Source organism: Salvia miltiorrhiza, chromosome 2 (assembly GCF_028751815.1).
Source record: "Salvia miltiorrhiza cultivar Shanhuang (shh) chromosome 2, IMPLAD_Smil_shh, whole genome shotgun sequence".
NCBI classification, from domain to species: domain Eukaryota; kingdom Viridiplantae; phylum Streptophyta; class Magnoliopsida; order Lamiales; family Lamiaceae; genus Salvia; species Salvia miltiorrhiza.
Genome location: NC_080388.1, coordinates 61216461 through 61237430, shown reverse-complemented (window position 1 = coordinate 61237430; position 20970 = coordinate 61216461). Strand labels below are relative to the sequence as shown.

At 30.4% G+C, this 20970-nt stretch overlaps 1 protein-coding gene and 1 long non-coding RNA gene across 2 annotated transcripts; both read left to right on the top strand.

Annotated features, from left to right (window-relative positions):
• The first annotated feature begins 2168 nt into the window (after positions 1–2168).
• Positions 2169–3429, top strand: LOC131010855 (BRI1 kinase inhibitor 1). Its single transcript, XM_057938533.1, has one exon. It carries the CDS (start codon positions 2428–2430, stop codon positions 3322–3324), a length of 897 nt encoding a protein of 298 aa, XP_057794516.1. The 5' UTR covers positions 2169–2427; the 3' UTR covers positions 3325–3429.
• Positions 3430–15074: 11645 nt separating this feature from the next.
• On the top strand, positions 15075–17777 carry LOC131010854 (uncharacterized). The gene is made up of 3 exons (XR_009096681.1): positions 15075–15638; positions 16882–16962; positions 17473–17777. It is a non-coding gene; the product is annotated as an uncharacterized LOC131010854 (long non-coding RNA).
• Positions 17778–20970: the final 3193 nt, after the last annotated feature.

The window sequence follows — 20970 nt, the reverse complement described above, 5'->3', positions numbered from 1 at the left end:
TTGTTAATTCACCGTCATCTTCCCAAGATAAGCTCGCTTAGTATTTTATAATCTCATTTTGCCACAGTGTAGATTAAATGAATTAGGAGACTAAAACATGCATGCATGATATACTAATTGAAAGATATATATGTGGCTACTCTGTTTCCTCCAACTTAAAATATCTAGATTCTCTTGCCAGGAATTCCATACACTCTTTATCCAAAAATATATTTTGTTCGCTGCAATTAAATGACAGGTGAAAAAAGAGCATACATAGTTACATGGTTGTCAGCAATCAGACAATGATGTGTCGTAACACCAAATGGGAAGAAAATGTCATCCCCAATTGTTGTATTGTATCTACATAGCCTAAGCCCTATTTCAGTAATTGTGCTCATTAAAGCTGATTTATACCACTCAACTATAATGCTTAAATAAAAGCTAATTATATTAGTATAAATATAGCACAATATGTGAATTTGGATTTCGATCTGGACACTGACCAATCTTAACTCATCAAACACTCAATTTTTTTGTGCTATTTTTATATTTGTGGCTTTATTGCTGAAATGTTACGATTAAGAATACCTCTAGTGATTCTAACATCAAAATGTTAAATTCACATTCTTGGATGTATATCTATTATTATTATTATTATAAAAGTATGAAATTCGTACTCTCTTCGTTTTGATTATATAGGCTAATTGAATTTTGTACAAAAATTAAGAAAGTCATTGGAAAAAAATATATATAATGTACATATTTATTCTTTAACCAAACTATATTAGAATTAATCAAAGAACTAAATAGGGGTGTGTTAGTAAATGAGTTAAAAATGCAGCACATCTTTTATAGAAATCGACTTATAAATTTTGGACATCCGAGAAAAAGAAAACAAGCCTATATTATTGGGAGAGATGAAATGTAAGAATTATTTTGTATTTAAAGAAATTTAATATATGTATATAAGAATTATTTTGTATTTAAACTTTCTTAAAATTATCATACATTTTATCTAATTTTGGGAAAAATATACATAATTATTAATTAAATCCAAAACTTATAATAGGTGGAACGTAATGTTGAACTATAGTGCTTTTAAAAGTATAAACAATCGGAGATATTATTGAGATTTGTATGCATGAGGTCATGGTTAATGATTTCAACACAAAAATCCAACAGCTTAATAACGAATAACTCACTCGAATGGGAAAACAACTCTTGATTATTCGTCCTATGCCATTAAAGTAGGTGAATTGAGATATTTAATTTATCTTGAATTTTACACTATTTATTGTCCATTTCTCCAAATGTTTAATTAGGCATGAAATTTCTTCACCGCTCGTGCTTATCTATAGTTGATGCAAGAGCAAGACAATTAAGCCCAGTTTCCGAAGCTTTTGTCATCTAGCGAGACTAAATAAAACACACATATTAAAATTGAAATCTAATAAGTAAAATTAAATATCTAAACTAATTCAAAAAAGTAGATAACTACAAAAAGAACTCAGTAAGCCTGTGATCACAAACACTTTAATTATCACGACCTATTTCATAGTATCTTGCTTTCCACTCTCAGATTCTTCTCGAATGAATAGCTTTCTTCGAAAAATTCACCACCTCTCCAAAACATCAGGATGGTTCGGTAAATCATTCTTAGACGCATTCAATTGCTCAAAATTTAATTATTTGATTAAGATTATTAAAAATTAATTTTGTTCAAAGCGAGGAATTTTACACATTATCTTAAGATTAGTGTGTCCATCCAATCAAATAGAATATCATACGATTAATCATATATAATCTATCAAATCGAACAATCTCATCCTTTATAAATAAAATCATATTCTTTACCGAAAAAATCATGTTGTCAAATACTATGATATATCAAGAAAGTGAGTAATTTTGCTCTTTTATCCCTTATTTAGAGATAGAAGTAAATATCAATTCAATTACATATTCAATATTTTTTAAAATACAACTCACATCTTGACACACTAAGTAATCCAAACCTCTGGATTTATTGATTAAAGAAAAAATATGTTAACAACTGAATTGCTCTTACCGTAACTACATATTCAATACAAAAAGATGAATATGTAAAACTCTAGGTAGATCAAAATGAGTAAGTAATTAATAGTTTTAGGTTCCAAAAATGAGACCCCACTATGAATTGGTTCCACTCTACATCCACCACATGCCCCTTGCCGAAATATGCCAAGCTCATATATATAATTGCTACACTTTCATGCATAACACAGTTTTAGCCAAGACTTTATATTTTAGAGAAGACAATCCCCACCCCCACCCCCACCCCCCCACCCCCTCAAAAAAGAGAAAAAAGAAAACTCCATTTCTTGCAAATTATCCTTATCTTTCTAAAATAATTTGGCAGCCTTCAATTTTGTTGGGTCTTAAAATCAACAAGAAAAAAACTACAGTATCATGGAAGCACAGCATCAAATGCTGAGGATTAATGAAGCAGACGTACAACCAACAAAGCACCAAGTACAGCTCGCCGGCGCCGCCTCGCCGCCACCGTCGGCTTCGTCGTCTCCTTCGCATGAATTCTCCTTCACCATCTCCCTCCACCCGCCGAAATCCGAGAGCAATAATAAATCCTGTCCTCCGCCGTTCGCGGCGGGCGCCATCGACCTATCTCCGGCCGACGAGATCTTCTTCCACGGGCACCTCCTCCCCCTCCACCTCCTCTCCCATCTCCCGGCGTCGCCGCGCTCCTCCACCAACTCCCTCGACAGCTTCACCCTCCCCATAAAAGAGCTATTAAGCGTGGACGAGAACAATAGCAACAACGACGAAGACGACGGAAACAACGGCGGCGAGAGCCGACATGTGTCGGAAGGGAAGGGGAGAGGGAAATCAAAGTCTTTCTCTCTCTTCGCGATGCCGAAATGGAGAAAGGAGAGAGAGGAAGAGGAGGATCATGAGCATTCGACGTCGGCGCAGAAACAACGGAAATCGAGATTCGAGCTGCTGAAGAGGTACGTGAGATTCGTGAAGCCGTTTCTGTCGCTGCGGGGGCGGGGGCAGGGGAGCTCCGGCGACTTCCTCCGGCAGCAGCCCTACTCGTATTCGGGGAATTTGAGGGTGAGGGAGAAGAAGAGCGCCATGAGGGGAAGGAGGGGGGAGTTCTCGGCGCCGGCGTCGATGAGGACCTCGCCGGCGAACAGCGGGCTGCTCGTGGCCAGCGGCGCCACCACTCCCACGGCGGCGGGGAAGAGCGATAGTACCATGGAGGAGCTGCAGGCGGCGATCCAAGCGGCGATTGCTCATTGCAAGAAGTCGATTGCAGCTGAAGATAAAATCAAGCTGCACCCATAATTTTATTTCATTATGGTAGGGATTAAATTCATTTTTACCGACTTTAAATTTTGATGGGTGTGTAAAAATGTTACATAAGAAAATAAAATACATATGTTGAGGTGAGGGGCACATACATTTAATACCATGTTTTACTACTATGAATAATTGAATATGGGGCGCATATATAATTATTTCTGCCCAAATTCAAGTTGCCATTTCTTCATTTTTCATGGATGACAATTTTTTTTTCTGAAGATATGGTTTTTTGTTTTTCTTTATCGTTTTTTTTGTGTGTGAGAAAATTGTTTGCGTTGGTGATTGGGGAATTTGGTGTCATTCATCAATTTGACTTTATTATTTTATGGTGACATTTAATTATTGTGGATTTTACCATTTTAGAGAAAATGACGAAATTGTAATTATATAATTAGTTGATTAAAATTATAGTGATCTAGTAGCTGTAGGGGATATTTTCTAAACAATTTTAAAAGATGGCTCAACAATTTTGGGGTTTGGGCGAGTCACTAAACGTGGCTTTTTTATTCTTCTTTTTTTAAATATAACAAATAAAAATAACTATCAATATTTGCTTCTGTCTTTTTACTACGTAGTTGCTAATAAGTTTATCGTTTCTCATTTTGAATATATTAATATCCTATATTTTAAGTCACAAGACAATTTTGTACTACTATTAAACAGAAAAATTAAAACTATGAAATTAAAAAATATATTATTATTATTATTATTATTATTATTATTATTATTATTATTATTATTATTATTATTATTATTATTTGAAGTAAATTTTCCAGCTCATTCTCTTATTCAAGTTTATTTTCTTAGCTTAGATGAGAAGTTCTGTATGAAAAATAAAACAACTGCAAGCAGTGATTATTTGATTCTCAGAATTAATTAATTAATTAATTAATTAATTTATTATTATTATTATTATTATTATTATTATTATTATTATTATTATTATTATTATTATTATTATTATTATTATTATTATTATTATTGTTGTTGTTGTTGTTGTTGTTGTTGTTGTTGTTGTTATATTTTTGGTTTAGGGGTTTTAATAAATTAATGGATCAGATGGATTAGGCGAAAAAGAACAAGGGACATTTTTTGACACTTTTATTCTTTCTTCATTTTGGTTCGTATTCAAATTTAGAGATAGTCTCCCGTGAAACCGACTTCACAATAACATTACTTCAACATACAAATGATACTTTAACAATTTCACTATAAAACCAGTTTCACAGAAGTTTTTGTGTCAACTTTAATAATTTGTTTTTGAGGAACAAATTTAATAAATGTTTGATAGACTAAAATTTAGAGTGAATTTGTAAAATGTCCACTTTCATATTGTAAAGATAAAAAATGTCCACTAAAATAAAAAACTTAAAAAATGTCCACTGTTACCAAAATGCCCTTCACATTAAAAATTAAAAAAATGTCCACTTCATTTTACCTTTAAACACTACCCCTTTAAAAAATCCCGCATTTCACAACCAGTCGAATTCATAACCAAAATTTGGTTGTGAATTAGACTGAATTCACAACTAGTCAAATTCACAATCTATACTATATTAAAACAGCAGTTTTCAATTAGAAATTGATTTCAAATCAATTTGAAATTGATTTGAATGCCAATTTTGATAATACTTTTAATATGAAGGTTAAAAAAAATTATTAACACCACTAACTCATTTCATACGTTCACACTAATTCAACAAAATATATTAATTACTTAGAAAACACTATTCAAATATATTTATTCAATTTGATTTTCTTTTAAATTCATCAACTTTAATTTATAAAAAAATATTCAATATGGATGTTAAATTAAAGATAATGACGATATCTTTAATTTGATGTAAAAATTATAAAAAATAAATTTAAAACCAATAAGTTATTATAGTTTAAAGTCACCAAATAATTTTTTTCTCTCTCCTCTCTCTTCTCTCCGCTATCATCTCCTCTCTCATTTCTCATTTTTTAAAATTCACGGTTCTTTCATTCCTTTTTCCATATTTTTTTATTTTATTTTTTATGTTTTTACTATAGATCAGTATTTTTTATATTTTACTATTTATATTTTTATTATATCAGTTTAATGCAATTACAATGATGAAACTTATATTTGTTCATTTTAGAAATCTTTAGCTTAAAAATATTTTTAAAAAGGTCAACTTTATATTAATATAAATTTGTAGATAAATAACTAATATATAGTACTCCCTCCGTCCGCCAAAAGTATTCCACTTTGGCCGGGCACGGAGTTTAATAAAATGTGTGATGATGTTGATGTAGTGGAGAAAGGACCCCACCACTTTAAGATATGTGTGGTTGAGATTGAATTTGGGGTGGGTTTTGTGTAAATAAAGAGTGTTTGTAAGGATAAAATATAAAGGTGGATGGTGGGACCATGGCTTAAAAAGGAAAGTGGAATACTTTTTGCGGACGCCAAATATAGTAATTGTGGAATACTTTTGGCGGACGGAGGGAGTATATCTTAAAAATCGAATTTTTAAGCTTCAAAATTACTCATTGGAAAATCAGTAATTAGAGAACCATTATCGATTTTCTTTAAAAATAAAAAATAAAAGTAAATTGAAGAGTTTAATTTTTTAGTAGCACATTTATTTAAATTTACTGAAATTGTATACATTTTATTTTGGAAAATGAACGACACATATCTCATGTTAAACCCTTTATTTTTTCACTTTCCAATTGAAAAAAAAGTATACATTGTAACTTTATTTTAAAATTTGAGCATAAACAAAATGACCTCATAAATATGCATTCAAAAACTATATTAAACTACAGTTATACTATATGTAAATAAATAGTTTTGTACATCTTAGAATATTATATGATCCATAATGATACTCATTATCATCTATACTTGCTTTTATATTTCATAATTTATTTATTTATAAATTTATACACATTATCAATTAAATCAATTAATTGCTATTTCAATAATTGAAAATTCGAATGTTTTCATATTGATATTTTTATTGAGATTATATTGTGAATAATTTATTTTTTATTGAGATCATTTATGTTTATATTTACTTATATATATATATATATATATATATTATGTTTAACATTTTTATTTATTTATTTAAATTATCGTTCAATTTCGATGATGGTCGTGCATCGCACGAGCGGGCACATACTAGTTTTAACTTAATTCACAATCAGAATTTTTTGGTTGTGAATTCACAACCTGTTAAATTCACAACCAGAATTTTTTGATTGTGAATTCACAACTAGTTAAATTCACAACCAAAATTTAATTCACAATCAGAATTTTTTTTTGTTGTGAATTCGACTGGGTGTGAATTCACAATCAAAATTTAATTCACAACCAAAATTTTTTGGTTGTGAATTCAAAACTAGTCGAATTCACAACCAAAATTTAATTCACAATCAGAATTTATTTTGGTTGTGAATTCGAGTTTTAGTTGTGAATTCATAGATCTGGTTGTGAATTCAAAAACATTAAGTTGTGAATTCATAGATGTGGTCGTGAATTCAAGAACATTAAGTTGTAAATTCATAAATTTGTTTGTGAATTCGAGAATATTAAGTTGTGAATTCATAGATGTGGTTGTGAATTCACAGACCTGGTCGTGAATTCAAGAACATCAAATTATTAATTCATAAATCTTGGTTGTGAATTTAAAGAACATTAACCAAAATATTCAAATTTCACAAAAATATTCATAGATTTAGTATTTCATCGAACACCATCGCGAATATCCCTAAATCCCCCAAATCCGCCGCACACTTACGGTAGAAATTCAAGAGATTGTTCATCACAACGGCGCAAATCAATCTTTAAAACATTATCGTGCACGATCTTGCCGCATAGCAGCTTACCAAATGACGTGAAACATCTGAGCAAAATAAGTTGGCGATATGGCCGACTCTCAAGCGGCGACAAATGATTTGTGATGATGAGATTTGATCATATCAAGCAATTAATCCGATTGTTATGGAATATGAGATTTGTGCTCAGCAAAATAGTTATTAAATCTATAACTCTATATTGTAGATTGAATGATTGAAACACAATCACATAGTCGAGAGAGAGAGAAAGAGATAGAGAGAGAGAGGTAGTTGATGATGTTGTGGGGGAAAGAATTGAATCCGAGAGAGAGAGAGAAGAGAATGAGAGAGGAGAAAGATGCCTGGAGAGAAAGAGAGAGTACATATATTTAAATAATGGTATTTCTGTCTTTTTAATTAAAAAGTGGATAGTTTTTATTATTTTTATCTTAGTGGACAATTTTTATCTTTACAATATGAAAGTGGATAGTTTTATATATTAACTCTAAAATTTATTCAATTTATGTATACGCGAGAGTTTTATTTTGACGGATATCTACCTTGCGTGTCCATTTCTAAAAACTAAAACTTTGATGAAACTACTAAAATAAAAGTCTTAATTAAATCTAATTGTAAAAAATATGAAAATTTTCATTTTCTTTTTCTTTCTAGTGACCCCTTCAGGAAAAAATATACATGTCGGTTTGTTGAATAGCGAAATTTAGGTTAATCTCGTTTTCCAACATCAATTAAAGGGGTCCATTTCAATTTACGAAAATGATAGTATTTGTATAAGTTATTTTTTCAGACAAAGACTTTTTCAAGTTTCATGCACAAAAAAAATGATCATCCCTTTGTTTCATAATGATAGAGTTAATGCTCCTTTAATAAATCTAGTGTGACTTATTTATTTCTTTTAGCAAATCATAGTGATGATTTTTATTTTTATTTTAAAAAATTGGCTAATATATTAATTAATGTAAAATTATTTAAAACATATACATATGAATAATAACTACCAAATGTTAAAAAAAATCTATCAAATTTAATCTTCTATGTAATCAAGACAAGATATACAAGTTAACTACAAAGTTTTTCTAATATCGAATTAATTAGTTCGTATTAATTAAATATGACAATGTTATATTGAAAAACAATGAAGTAAAAAAGATCGTTCAAATGAGATTCAAATTTAAAACCATAAATTCATTCACGATACATTCACAATAAATCTTCATAAAATAAAAGTTGAAAATAATCTCTAATTTACAATTTAAAATTATTTTTATTTTACGACATCTTTCTATATATGCAATATCCTAATCTTGGTAAATATAATTTGGATTCTCAATGTAAATATACAGTATCTTGATCATCACACAGTGATAGATGAAATATATTAAAACAATACATAGACTCTTTTTTTTTTTTACTTTGGGGAAAAAGGGAGCGGTGGGGTTTGAATCCTGGACCTCACTGTTCGTAAACAAGAGTTCGCACCGCTTGGTGTCCCATTGAGGACAACAATACATAGACTAGGAAACAAATAATTTTGTTTACACTATCTATTTCCCTTAAATAATAGTAGAAGAAACCTTCCAAAAGACCGCACACGTGAACTTATTTTCAACTTATATAAACTTTACATATAGGGACCATTAATTTTTCAGATTTTTCACCGTGCAAATTGTAATACTTATGTAAGCTGCATTTGAAATGTTACTTTCAAACAAATCGTGCGACGGCATTAATACTACTTTTTTTTTTATTATTTGTTACGTGTGTGTGTGTGAACGATAATGTAAGATTCATTTATTCTTTTGGCAGGAATTATGTTTGACTAACTAGGTGGATATTTTTAATACTATCATTCAACATTTGCTCGTGGAAAATACTCACGATTTGTTTGGCAGGAGTATTAATTTTCGACACGTAATTTCACTTTATAGTCTAAAGGATACAAGAATAAAGGTTTTATAACTTTATTTCACGTAAGAAAAGTCCTTGAAAAGAAAATTAAGTAAATTATGAAAACTGCTAAACGGTTAGAGTAATTTTTGTGAATATAATCATAAGATAGATTAAAATAAGGCTTGTATTAAGGGAAGAAAAATATACTCATAAGATAGAAATTATAGATATATTCAATAATTTTCTCATGTCATAATTTCCCTTTTTCTAATAGCTAGATATGTTGTGAATTGTGAGCTGCATAAACAAAATATAAGTTTTTTCCCCTTCATTGTGGTGACTCGAGCCTCTAATCTAATGGTTGGAGAAAATTAATTAAGAGGATATACAACCCATTTGTGCGATGCACGAAATCATTAAAATTAATTGACATTTTTAGTAAATAAATATAAATAGTACTATTACATAATTCATAAGTAAAAAATTAAATTACCAATAATTCATGAATAAAAACATAAGATTATATAGTTTGAATTATTTTCTTATACACTAAGATATTTGTGGTAGTACTACCATCATTTCTATCATTGGCAAAATCTAAAAGTTTTAATTGCGATCTCATACTTGATATATATAGGCACATGATAGCAAGAAAAAGTAACATAAGAAAGTGATTGTTCTTAATTTTTATTGATCGTATTATATAAGAAATATTGTAAGAGGAACTTAAATTTTAATGATCATCTCGAATAAACCAAATTATAGAGACATATTTATGTATATGAATAAGACACTGCAAAAAAATTTATATAAACTCACTTTTGTTGGTCGTAAAATATGAACAACAAATCATGAATTTTCATGAATTCTCTTTTGAATATGTATGAATTTAAAAATTACTTTTTTGCTCTGTATGAAATTCAAACCTCCTATAGTACCTTGTAGATCCCTTAACAGTGAAAAAAAATGCATATATATGAATTCAAAAGCGCATAAATGTATTAACTCAAAGATACATTAATAATTGTAAGATTATATATATAATAATGCATTATTGTATATACAAAAATATATGAGTATTACTATAATATAGAAGAACTGAGATTTAAAGTGAAAAATCTTGATAATAGAATGTGAATAATATATGAGTATTCCTCAAAAGATCTAAAGTGAAAAATAGAATGTGACATAAACGGTAGTGTGTGAGGACGAGCAAGTTTGTTACGCGACTAACTACAAATTAATCAATGCTAACAATAATGCAATTCGGTACTTTTGTCCCCTTTCTTGACAAAGCCACAAATCATTTTTATTTTTTAGTGTTGTTTTCATTTGTCTAATCAGATTAATCATATCCAATTATAATTATCGGCAGAATGTATGTATATATGTTTCCCGTAGCGAAATATGCTCTCTTAGAAAAATGCACTACCTTGGTGTGTGGACCAAAAAATCCGAGATAATAAGCGAGAAGATATTCGTATGTTGATGAACTTTTAAGGGGTGCTTTAATTATAGCAGTGTCTTGGAGATGGTCGTTAGCACATATTTTATCACCATCTTTTAAGTCGAACTACTAAATTTATAGGTATTATATATCTCATTCACTGGACACTAAACATGAATGTTTCTTTATCACTCAATATACTCACTACATCTGTTCTTTAATAAGAGCATCTACATCGATTGACTTGATGGACTGACTAAGTCGATGGGATGAGTCGATCGATATGGAGGGGGGTGGCTCGAGGCTTGACTCCTTCGTATGAGTCAAACTTGTTCTCTTTTAAAAATAAATACATGTGCCTATTAAAGAAAAATCAGATTTCAAATTTTTAATTGGCTCAACGGCTAAAAATGGCTAATTGATCTATTTTTTTCTTTTCTTTTATACAGTATAATTTCTTCTATTTAAACTCACACTTTTATACAATATAATTTCTTCATACTTTTTTCACCAATTCTTCTTCATTTCTCTTTTATTTTTTATTAATTTCCCTTCATTCTCTTAAAATGATTTCATGGTTCTTTGATTCTTTGTCTTCTTCGTCCAATGGGGAGACAAAAAAAATATCAAAAATAGTTGTGAAGGGGCAAGAAATAGTCGGAGAATTTTTCACAAACCAAAGTAGTCGGCACTATTATCAGATGGACTACTACTTGTATGATGGCATCTACTCTGAGTGCCAACGTTTGTCAAGAGCCCACTGATGGCGAGCAACGCGAAAGAGGCGAGGTTCAAAAAGATGGAAGAGGCAACATGAAAGAATGTCGAACGAGCCTTTTGAATGCTTCAAACTCGATGGGGAATCATCAGAGGCTTGGCCCAACCTTGGTATATTGAGCATCTCAGAGAGATTATGATGGCATGTATCATTTTCTACAACATAATTATGGAGAATGAAGGGGAAAGTGCTCTAAACTAGAGATATGGCGGCTCGGGGAACGACGTGTCTAGCAGTGGCTCATCCGATGCTTCTCTATCAGCCCCACCTAGTTTTGAAGAGTATGTGCAAAGAAATGCAATTCTTAGAGATGGACGGATGCATGCACAACTTCAAGCAGATTTGATCGAGCACGTTTAGGCACATTTCAGACCTCTGGGCCTGGAATAGTTATTTATATTTATTAATTTATGTTTTTTTATATATATTTTATGTAATTTGAATTTTAGAATTTTTTAGTAATTTAAATTAATACAATTTTAATTCAAGTATTGTGTTATTTAAATTGGTGTAATTTAAATTAAATGAAAAAGGCAAAAATCAAAACTAATTCTATCGAGTCAGCAGAATGAGTCAAACCAATGTGCGCCTTGACTCATAAGTGGTCTCGGAACATGGATGAGTCAAGGCCTGACTCAACTAATGCGGATGTTCTAAGTGTTCTATCTCTTAAATATCCGCACATCAAAGTGGATACATTTACTATTTCTCATTACATTTTTTAAAATTTCAAGAGGTGTTTATTATATAATCAAATAAGTCATCCGTACGCAGGCGGAACCTCTAAATTATACAAAGGTGAAAAAATAACCGCATGCTGACGGAATCATTACCCATACAAAGGTGAGAAAACTACACCACACACAGATCCAATATATCTGACAAATGAGAGTCTTTAAGTGCCCCAATTTTACTACTTGAGCTAGACTTTATTGACTATTTCTAATTAGAGGCATTCTTGTGTGCTCCATGACACTAACACTTGCATTAAATGACACTAACACTAGCTATTTTGAAATGACACTAACACTATTTTGCTTTACAAATGACACTATTACATTAAATGACACTAACACTAACACTATCTTGAAATGACATTAACACTATTTTGTTTTACAAATGACACTAACACTATCTTGAAATGACACTAACACTATTCTGTTTTACAAATGACACTGTCATGTTATATAAATAACACTGTTGCGAAATGACACTAACACTATAACATGATAGTGTCATTTGTAAAACAAAATAGTGTTAGTGTTAGTGTTGTTTAATGCAAGTGTTAGTGTTATGGAGCACGGTGCTCCATGGAGCATACAAGAATTTGCGTTCTAATTACCTTTTTATCGTTAACTATTACATGAAAAATTGAACAACTAATGAATTGCATTTAATTCAGACGAACAAAATGGAAAGCTTAACACCATTCTTTCTACTCCCTCCGTCATATATATACACCTATTTCTATAAAAAGTAATATTTTTTTATCCATTTACTATTGTATTCCTATTTAATTCTTTAATTTAATATATCATTGAATAATAAATATGAGCATATTAGGAAGTTTATTTATATATTTGCATTACCAATGATTTTTCTTAATCTTTGTGAAAATCTCAATCAACCTATGTATATGGGACGGAGGGAGTATATAGTGATTATATAACATAACGTGATATTCCTGCATTCCTGCATATTTTATTTTTATCGAGATAGGTAATTAATTATTATAATAATTATTTTTTTATAAATTCAATCGAGTTTTAAAAGTTAACGAAATTGTTATATGTGCTTGAGATGAAAATGGATAATTAGGGAGTATTTACACTATGCAATATTAATGCTTATATTGTAATATTTGAACTTGAGAAAATAATTATTATAATAATTTATATTTAATTAATTAGATATTTTATAACTTTAAACGAATTTCGATAATTAACTAGTATTACTATATGAATTTGGGAGGAGACTTGGTAATAAAATCATTTTTTTAAGTAAGTCTGAATATTAATCGACATGTCCATACAAATTTTTCTTTAATTTCGTATATTTTTTTATAAGTGTTTTTTTATTTTTAAATGTTCAGTTTGTTATTGAGATGGATATCCAATTATTGTAACATATAATTATTAATTCAAATAGGTTTGGGTAATTAGTGAGTAACGTTATACTCCCTCATCCACGATATCGTTTTCACTTTTGCTATTTTGGTCCATCCACAATATCATTTTCACTTCTATTTATAACAGTAGGATCCACAAACTTCACTCACAACAATAGTGTGACTCAAATTCCACTCACAACAATGCCCGTTATTATCCACTACTTTCTTAAAATCGTATCATCCACAAAGTGAAAACGATATCGTGGACGGAAGGAGTATATGTTTAAGACTAGAAAGATAAATATAAAAATTACTTTTAAATTATGTTTGAAACATATATAAATACATAGATTTTAGAAACAGAGTATATATAAATGAATGAATATACTAGCCATATCATTTTGGTTCATACTTCACCACGACCAATAATTTTAGAAAATAAAACACTACTCAAATATAAATTAAATTTATAATGTTTACTAATGAATTATAACATAAAATAATATCCCATCAAAGTTACAAACTAGTTCTGATTAAAACAATTATCCTTTTTCTCTTTTTTTCCTTATTCAATATGACACGACTTTAGTGGTGATTGTTTTTCACTACATTTTTGGAAAGAGCAAAAGCAAATAAATAGCCACAAGGTAAAGAATAATATCAATGGGCTCGAGAAAAAGGAAATTTCGAAAAGGAGGGATCGAGGATTTGAGGTTTTGCATTCAAAAATTGAAATGGGATGCGACTCTCTTTGTCAATTTGATACGAATCTAAAACATTGCTATTTGTATTGTACCAAGAATTTACTGAGAAATGTGTTTATTAAAGATGATTTATTTATTTAATGCCAGTAGCAAGATTCATATCAAAGGCAGTTAATTATATTTTATGGCCGATCTTTGGAACGAATATTAAAATGACTTAACCTTTAATATTTGCGAAAGAAAAGTCTATATTTCAGACTAATTGCAAATATAGCACAAGAAGAGCTATTCAGCATTTCATCTCATTTTTTAGCGACGGAAATATTGTCTTGTGTCATATTTACATTCTTTTTAACATTTAAAATTGCTTTTGTTTGTTTAGAATGTCAGATTATTTTACAATTCGACTCAAAGGTCGAGTTATTAAGCATCAATTATGACATGTATAAATGATGAAATACATGTATAAATGATGACATGTATAAATGATGAAATCAAAACGAGATTCTGGGGGTGGTCGATGGCTTTCAATTTGCAGACGGAGCCGACTGTTTTTAGGCGGTGGTTTTTGGGGATGGATCTCAGTGGGTGATGTGTTAGTCTTCCCCTGTCTTTCCTTTTGTGTCTTTTGTTTTTCTTCTCTTTCTCTTTGTTGTGCTTGCTGCTCTTTGCTGCGATTCTGATTTGGGTACCCCTGGTACCTGGTTTTTGCGTTTATAAAAGTTTTTATTTGCCTGATCAAAAAAAAAAAAAAAAAGGGAGGGAAAGAAGTAGGCCACGATCGCATTTTTAATTTTATAGTAATAACTAATGGATTTTTTTTTTATCAGATAGGAGAGAGAGATAACAAATGTTTGTTTGATTTTCAAAATTGATAGTTAGACATTCCTCCAAAAATTGAACAACATATAATACTAATACTAGTAAGTGACCCGTCGAATTTCGACGAGATCTATTAAAATATATGTAATACCCCGATTTCTTCTTAATAGGATTTCACGAGAATACTTGAACTTAGAATAAGTAGATTCTCGCCCGGATAAATTATTATATTTCTTTTCGAAAAAGTATTCCTTTTAATAATAGATTTTATCAAATTATTTGAAGGCAATGTGCTTATATTTTCTATCTCAATAAATTATTTTGATGTTGGGCTTTGTAAACAATTTGCAAAGGCTCACTTATTTAAGAAGCCCACTATATCTTTAAGTGGACCGGATATATATATATATATATATCTTGAGTTTTTGCATGAGTTTTTAATCTATTACTTGGGGCAGTAGAATTGACACATTACATGATCATCAGTAGTTAGTTTTAATGCATGATAGGGGTACTTCCACGTCTTCTTCTTCCTGCCAGTTTCCCCTATAAATTTTAGCCATTCTCGCCCTTTCGATCACACACGAAGCAGCTTAACTCTTCACCCAACACACAACTCAAAATCCCATCTTCTCACCAAGAGTAGCAGGCGACAGTTCGTAGCTCAAAATCACAGCCCTCAAAATTTACTTCATAACAGAACTCCTCATTAAGGTTTGCCCCAGTACATTTCTTCTCAACAAACAATCATGTTCATACACCACACACAAAAGCATAATAACCATTCTTTATTTACAATCAAACAGGACATTCATAAAAGATGATTAGCATACATGAATAAAGATCATATCTTGTTTTTTTTATGTACATATGGTTGTTACAGAAACTGCACATGAAAAAGAAAACAAGTTTACAGAATGTCTATGGACTAATTGAGCCTTACATGTATTTTCTGTAATCTTTCGCTATGTGTTGTTGATGTGGGAGTCGAGTCGAGGCGAGTCAGGGCAGGGGGGAGCGAAGGCAGCGGTGCTGCTGTGGTCACCGCGGCGGCGCGGTTACTGCTGTTGTCGCCGGCGTGGCTGTCATCGCGGATAGAAGGAGAGAAGGAGGGGAGGCGGGATAGAGTCGGCAGTTGCGAACGGCGGCGGCGGTGGTCTGAAACTCCTGCTGTCCGTCGGCCGATAGAAAGATAAGGGAGGGTCTGAGAGGGTGAGTAGGAGGTGGCTGGCGGCGGTGGTCCTTCGCCGTTGGCCGTCCAGCCGAGAAAAAAAAAAAAGATGGGAAGGGTAGATTTGCAGATTTAGGGATTTCAGAATTTGGGTATTTGAGAGAAAGAGAGAAAGAGAAGCAAGATGGGGAAAACGGAGAGGGGGAAAAGTGAGGGCGGCAGCGACATCGCTGTTGTCGCCGGCGATGGAGAAGTGGCGAGGCAGCTAGTGAGAGAGAGATGGCGGAGAGAGGAGGAGAAAGGGGTGTGTTCTGGTTTTGGTGAGAGAGAGAGAGGGGAGACGTAAAGAGGGAGAAATAAGGGGGAGTTTGACTTATGGAATTTTGGGCTTGTTTGTTTATAATTTGGGCCTATACTTTTAATTCAAGTTGGGCCTGATTTAATTAAAGAGCTGGGCTGCATGTTTGTTAAGATGTTGGGCTGATTTACATTCTTTAAATCATGTTTTACTTAAATCATTTAGTCAAGTCCTTAATCAGTTGGTTAATTTGAATAATTTGAGTTTGATTGATTATTTGTGTAATTATTTACTTTATGTGATTTTAACTTTTGATATGAATTTGCATAATGAATAATGCAATAAAAGTATTTTGATAATTTCGATTTTTTAAAGATTTTCAATTGAGTTTTGAAAATCCGGGCGCAGAATATTAAGATTTAGCAGCTTTGTAGAATCGTTAGCTCATGCGATATTTTGAGACCTATTAAGATTAGATTGTCTTGTAGGTCCACTTGAGAGAAGGAATTAGCTTTGCTTTTACAAGAAGAGAATTGTACATCTTTTATCTACAGGCTTGTTCTATCGAGGTGGGTTTTTATTTTCCAAAGTATGTTTTGAGTTATTAAGCTCTACTTGTTTTATGCAAATGCAAATGAATGTCCATGTTAAAATGTTTTTATCTCTCTATTGTTTAAAGTGCTCCTATGTTATCTAACGATCGGGTCCTAGCCGGCGTAGCGATTGGATCGCCCTGGTTAGGATTGTGTACACACAAGGGGGTATTGTGGGCTGCTCCCACTTGCCTCAGACTGTCAGACTTGGGTTGTTCCCATTTCTGAAACATGCATGGTAGTGGACCTCTGTGGGCTGCTCCCACATGTTCACATTATAGGCGAAGCACCAGTAGAGAGAAGACTGAAAATGGATCCACAATTTATTTTATGTATGCATAGAATGCTTTCAAATATTTCTATGATATACTGTTCATAGCATGGATTATTCTTTTAAATGATTTTTTTTTTAAATGTTTTCAAATGGCTAAACCCACTGAGTATATTAGTACTCAGCCCTGCAATTGTTTTCAAAACCTTTTGCAGGTTGAGCGGCAGGTGGTGTCGTGCGAGGCTGAGGGAGGATGTTGCTGTAGTTTCATATAATAATTTCTGCTGCCATAATATTCACTTAGGTGGATATCTTTTGAGATTGACTCTTTAAATATTCTTAGCCTAATTATTATGAACTCTTTTGGCAATCGCATTTCTAGCAACTGAACCTCGCATATATGTATGTCTAGTTTGAAGTGTTATCTTGTTGTCTCAGACCTCCGAACTTTTGATCCTGGTTGGGAGAATTTCTATCTAAGTTGTCGTATTTATTATCCTTCAATTCCGAAATTCCTTTATTATGAATGTGTCACCCAAATCTAAAGACATATCACCTATTTTATCCTAGCAAAGTCTAGAAATCCCATTAAGTAGCACGTTTCCTATTCTCCCGGGAATGAGGGCTGTCACAATATATGTTTACAAAATTATTAATACATTTTTTGTTTCATGAATTATTTTTCACAAAATAGAGAATTGAATAAAATTATTTTAAAGTAAAAAAATTATAATATTTATTTGAAATTGACCTAATTTAAATGTCTTATAAAATTTATATGTAAGCAAAGTTTCGATCCAAAAAATATTAAATGAGAAATTGAAACAATTATTTGAAACATATCTATATTAGATGTCTGTAGTTGGAATCAATAATCAAAAAATAAGAAAAAAATAAATTAAATAATACTCCCTCTGTCTCAACGAATATACTACATATTCCTTTTTGGGCCGTCGAAGATGCTACATTTCTAAATATAGAAAAAATAAGGGATTTTAATTGCATAATTACAACTAATTAATCACTCCCTTATTACCTTATCTTTCTTACTTTATCACTTTATTACATTATCTCTCCTACTTTATTACTTTATTACTACTCTCTCCTACTTTATCACTTTATTACTATACACTTAAAACACTAATCTACAACTCCTTAAATTCCGTGCCGAAAAGAAATGTATCATCTTAGCTGGGACGGATGGTGTATCATTAATGACTTAAACTTTAAAAGTTTGAATAAATTATTAAATTTGCAATTAACTCATAATCTATCGAAAATTTCATCATACAACACGTTAGTTATTGCGTCTTGCATATGACCTCTTTTTTTAGTGACTTTTGAGATTGTCACGTAAAGTTGTTCATAACTAATTAAGAATAGGTTTTGGCATGTATAATCCTACATTTGAAAGAGATTGTCCATGACTTTTATTTATTGTCGACATAGCAAAACAAATACTCATAGGGAATTGCCTTTACTGGAACCGAATTGAAAATTTAGTGAAATGCGATGAAATCGTAATCATTTTAGCTATAGAAAGCTTATTGTGCGCGCTCATTTTTTCCTGAAATGAGTTTACTTTAAATCTTTTTAGAATATCTTATTAGTATGTAGATACCAGTCATGTTGCAAACCCAACTCAAAAGTGTTTTTACTATCAGTTCTCGTCAAAACACGTATTGTAATATCGCTATTTTTTCTCAAACTCGTTTAAGTATGTAAATATCTAAAAATCCAAATATAAATTGTTACAATAATTGATTATTTGTCTTATTGAAAATCAAACATTACAAAGTATTAATTATACCTAGTATAAATAACAAAAGTGGTTGGTACCTTTCTCTATAATTAATAACCCCACAATATTCAAAAGTGGCCGGTACCTTTATCTACTCAACACACTATCAACTAAATATTTCTTAAAACTCATGGCATCCAATTTCATAAATTAGGAAATTATACAATTTGTGAAGCATGTTTTGAATCTATGTACACATATTCATCTCATATTCGATTAAAAAATAATTTTATTGCTTGTCTTATTCCCAAACTCGTATAGTGATACCCGCTTACTACCTAATGTCGTTTAAATTTATAAACATTTAAATAATAAAATATAAATTATTACAATAATTGCTTGTATATTCATCTAAAAAAATTGACATTATAAAGTAAAATTAATAAATTGTTTAAATAACACAAAAAATAAAATGGATAAAATACGCTTTTTGTCATCTTCTAGGAAACCCATTGTGTAGCATGCTTCCTTATAATTGTCTTTCAGGTATATTTTTAAAATCATTGTAACACGTTATCATCTTAAGTTAATATATTTTCTTATTGACGAAGGAACATAAAATATGCTTTTTGTGGCAAAACCTTTTTCTCTCTTTGTCCATTTAAGTACTCTAATTTAAATTTGATCTATTTTTGAAATGCTATTGTAATTACAATTGCAAAATTTAAAAGCTAATACAACGATTTAAAGTCATATAATAAACAAAAAGTATATAAAATCATGTTATCAAATACTTTCATTACTTATAAATACTCAATTGCGTGGACAACTGATAAAATAATGTAATTTAGTGTTTAAAAAATTGAAAATAAAACTATGGCATACAAAATTTTAATTTAAATTATTAAAAGGAAAGAAATTTCGCTTTATTCATTTAACTATGCTAATTTAGATTTGATCTATTTATACTAACTTTTTTAAAAAATTAATTACTTTTTTATTTATTTAGCGAACTTAATTGTTGGCCAAATAAATATTAGCCAAATTAAATTTGTAATAAAAACTAGAACCCCATGTACAAAGGCAATATCATCCAAGAACGTCACCTGCAGAAGTTTTGTGTGTGACCATATTACAATCATTACAATTATTCGTGTAAGATATGTGGAATATTAATACAATAATTGTTAGATATTAAATGGCATTTAGAGTTTAAAATTAAGAGTGTGATTCTCGATATTTACTCATGCAAGATTTATGGAATATTAATATAATGATTTTTAGATATTTAATGATTTTCTGATATGAAAATTAATTAACAATTTAAAAAATATAAGAATGAATAAGAATTGAGGAAAATTAGAATGAAGTGATTATACGACGCCACGTAAGATAAAATTTATTTATATTTAATGGCGTTTAGAGTTTAAAACTAAGAGGAGTTCGGTTCCCGATACTTACTCATGCAAGATTTATGGAATATTGATATAATGATTTTTAGATATGAAAATTAATTAAAAATTTAGAAAAATATAAGAATGAATGAGAATTGAGGAAAATTAGAATGAAGTGATTATACGACGTCACGTATGATATGATTTATTGTGCTATTTTATAATAATAATTTTCTGGGGTATAAATCATAAAGTATAATATTACAATAATCATTACAACCTCAAAATTACAAATACTTACGTATTTTCTATTTTTCGTGTAAGAATATAAATAAAATTTTATTGATCAGTGGAATATTAGTATAATGTTTTTTAGATATTCAATAGTTTTTAGATATATAATGATTTTTAGATATTTAATAGTTTTTGAATATGAAAATTGATTAAGAATTAAAAAAAAATAAGAATGAATGAGAATTGGGAAAAATTAGAATGGAGTGATTATACGACGCCAGATAGGATAGAATTTATTTTGTTGAAATATTTATATAATGATTTTTTAGATATTTAGTTTTTAA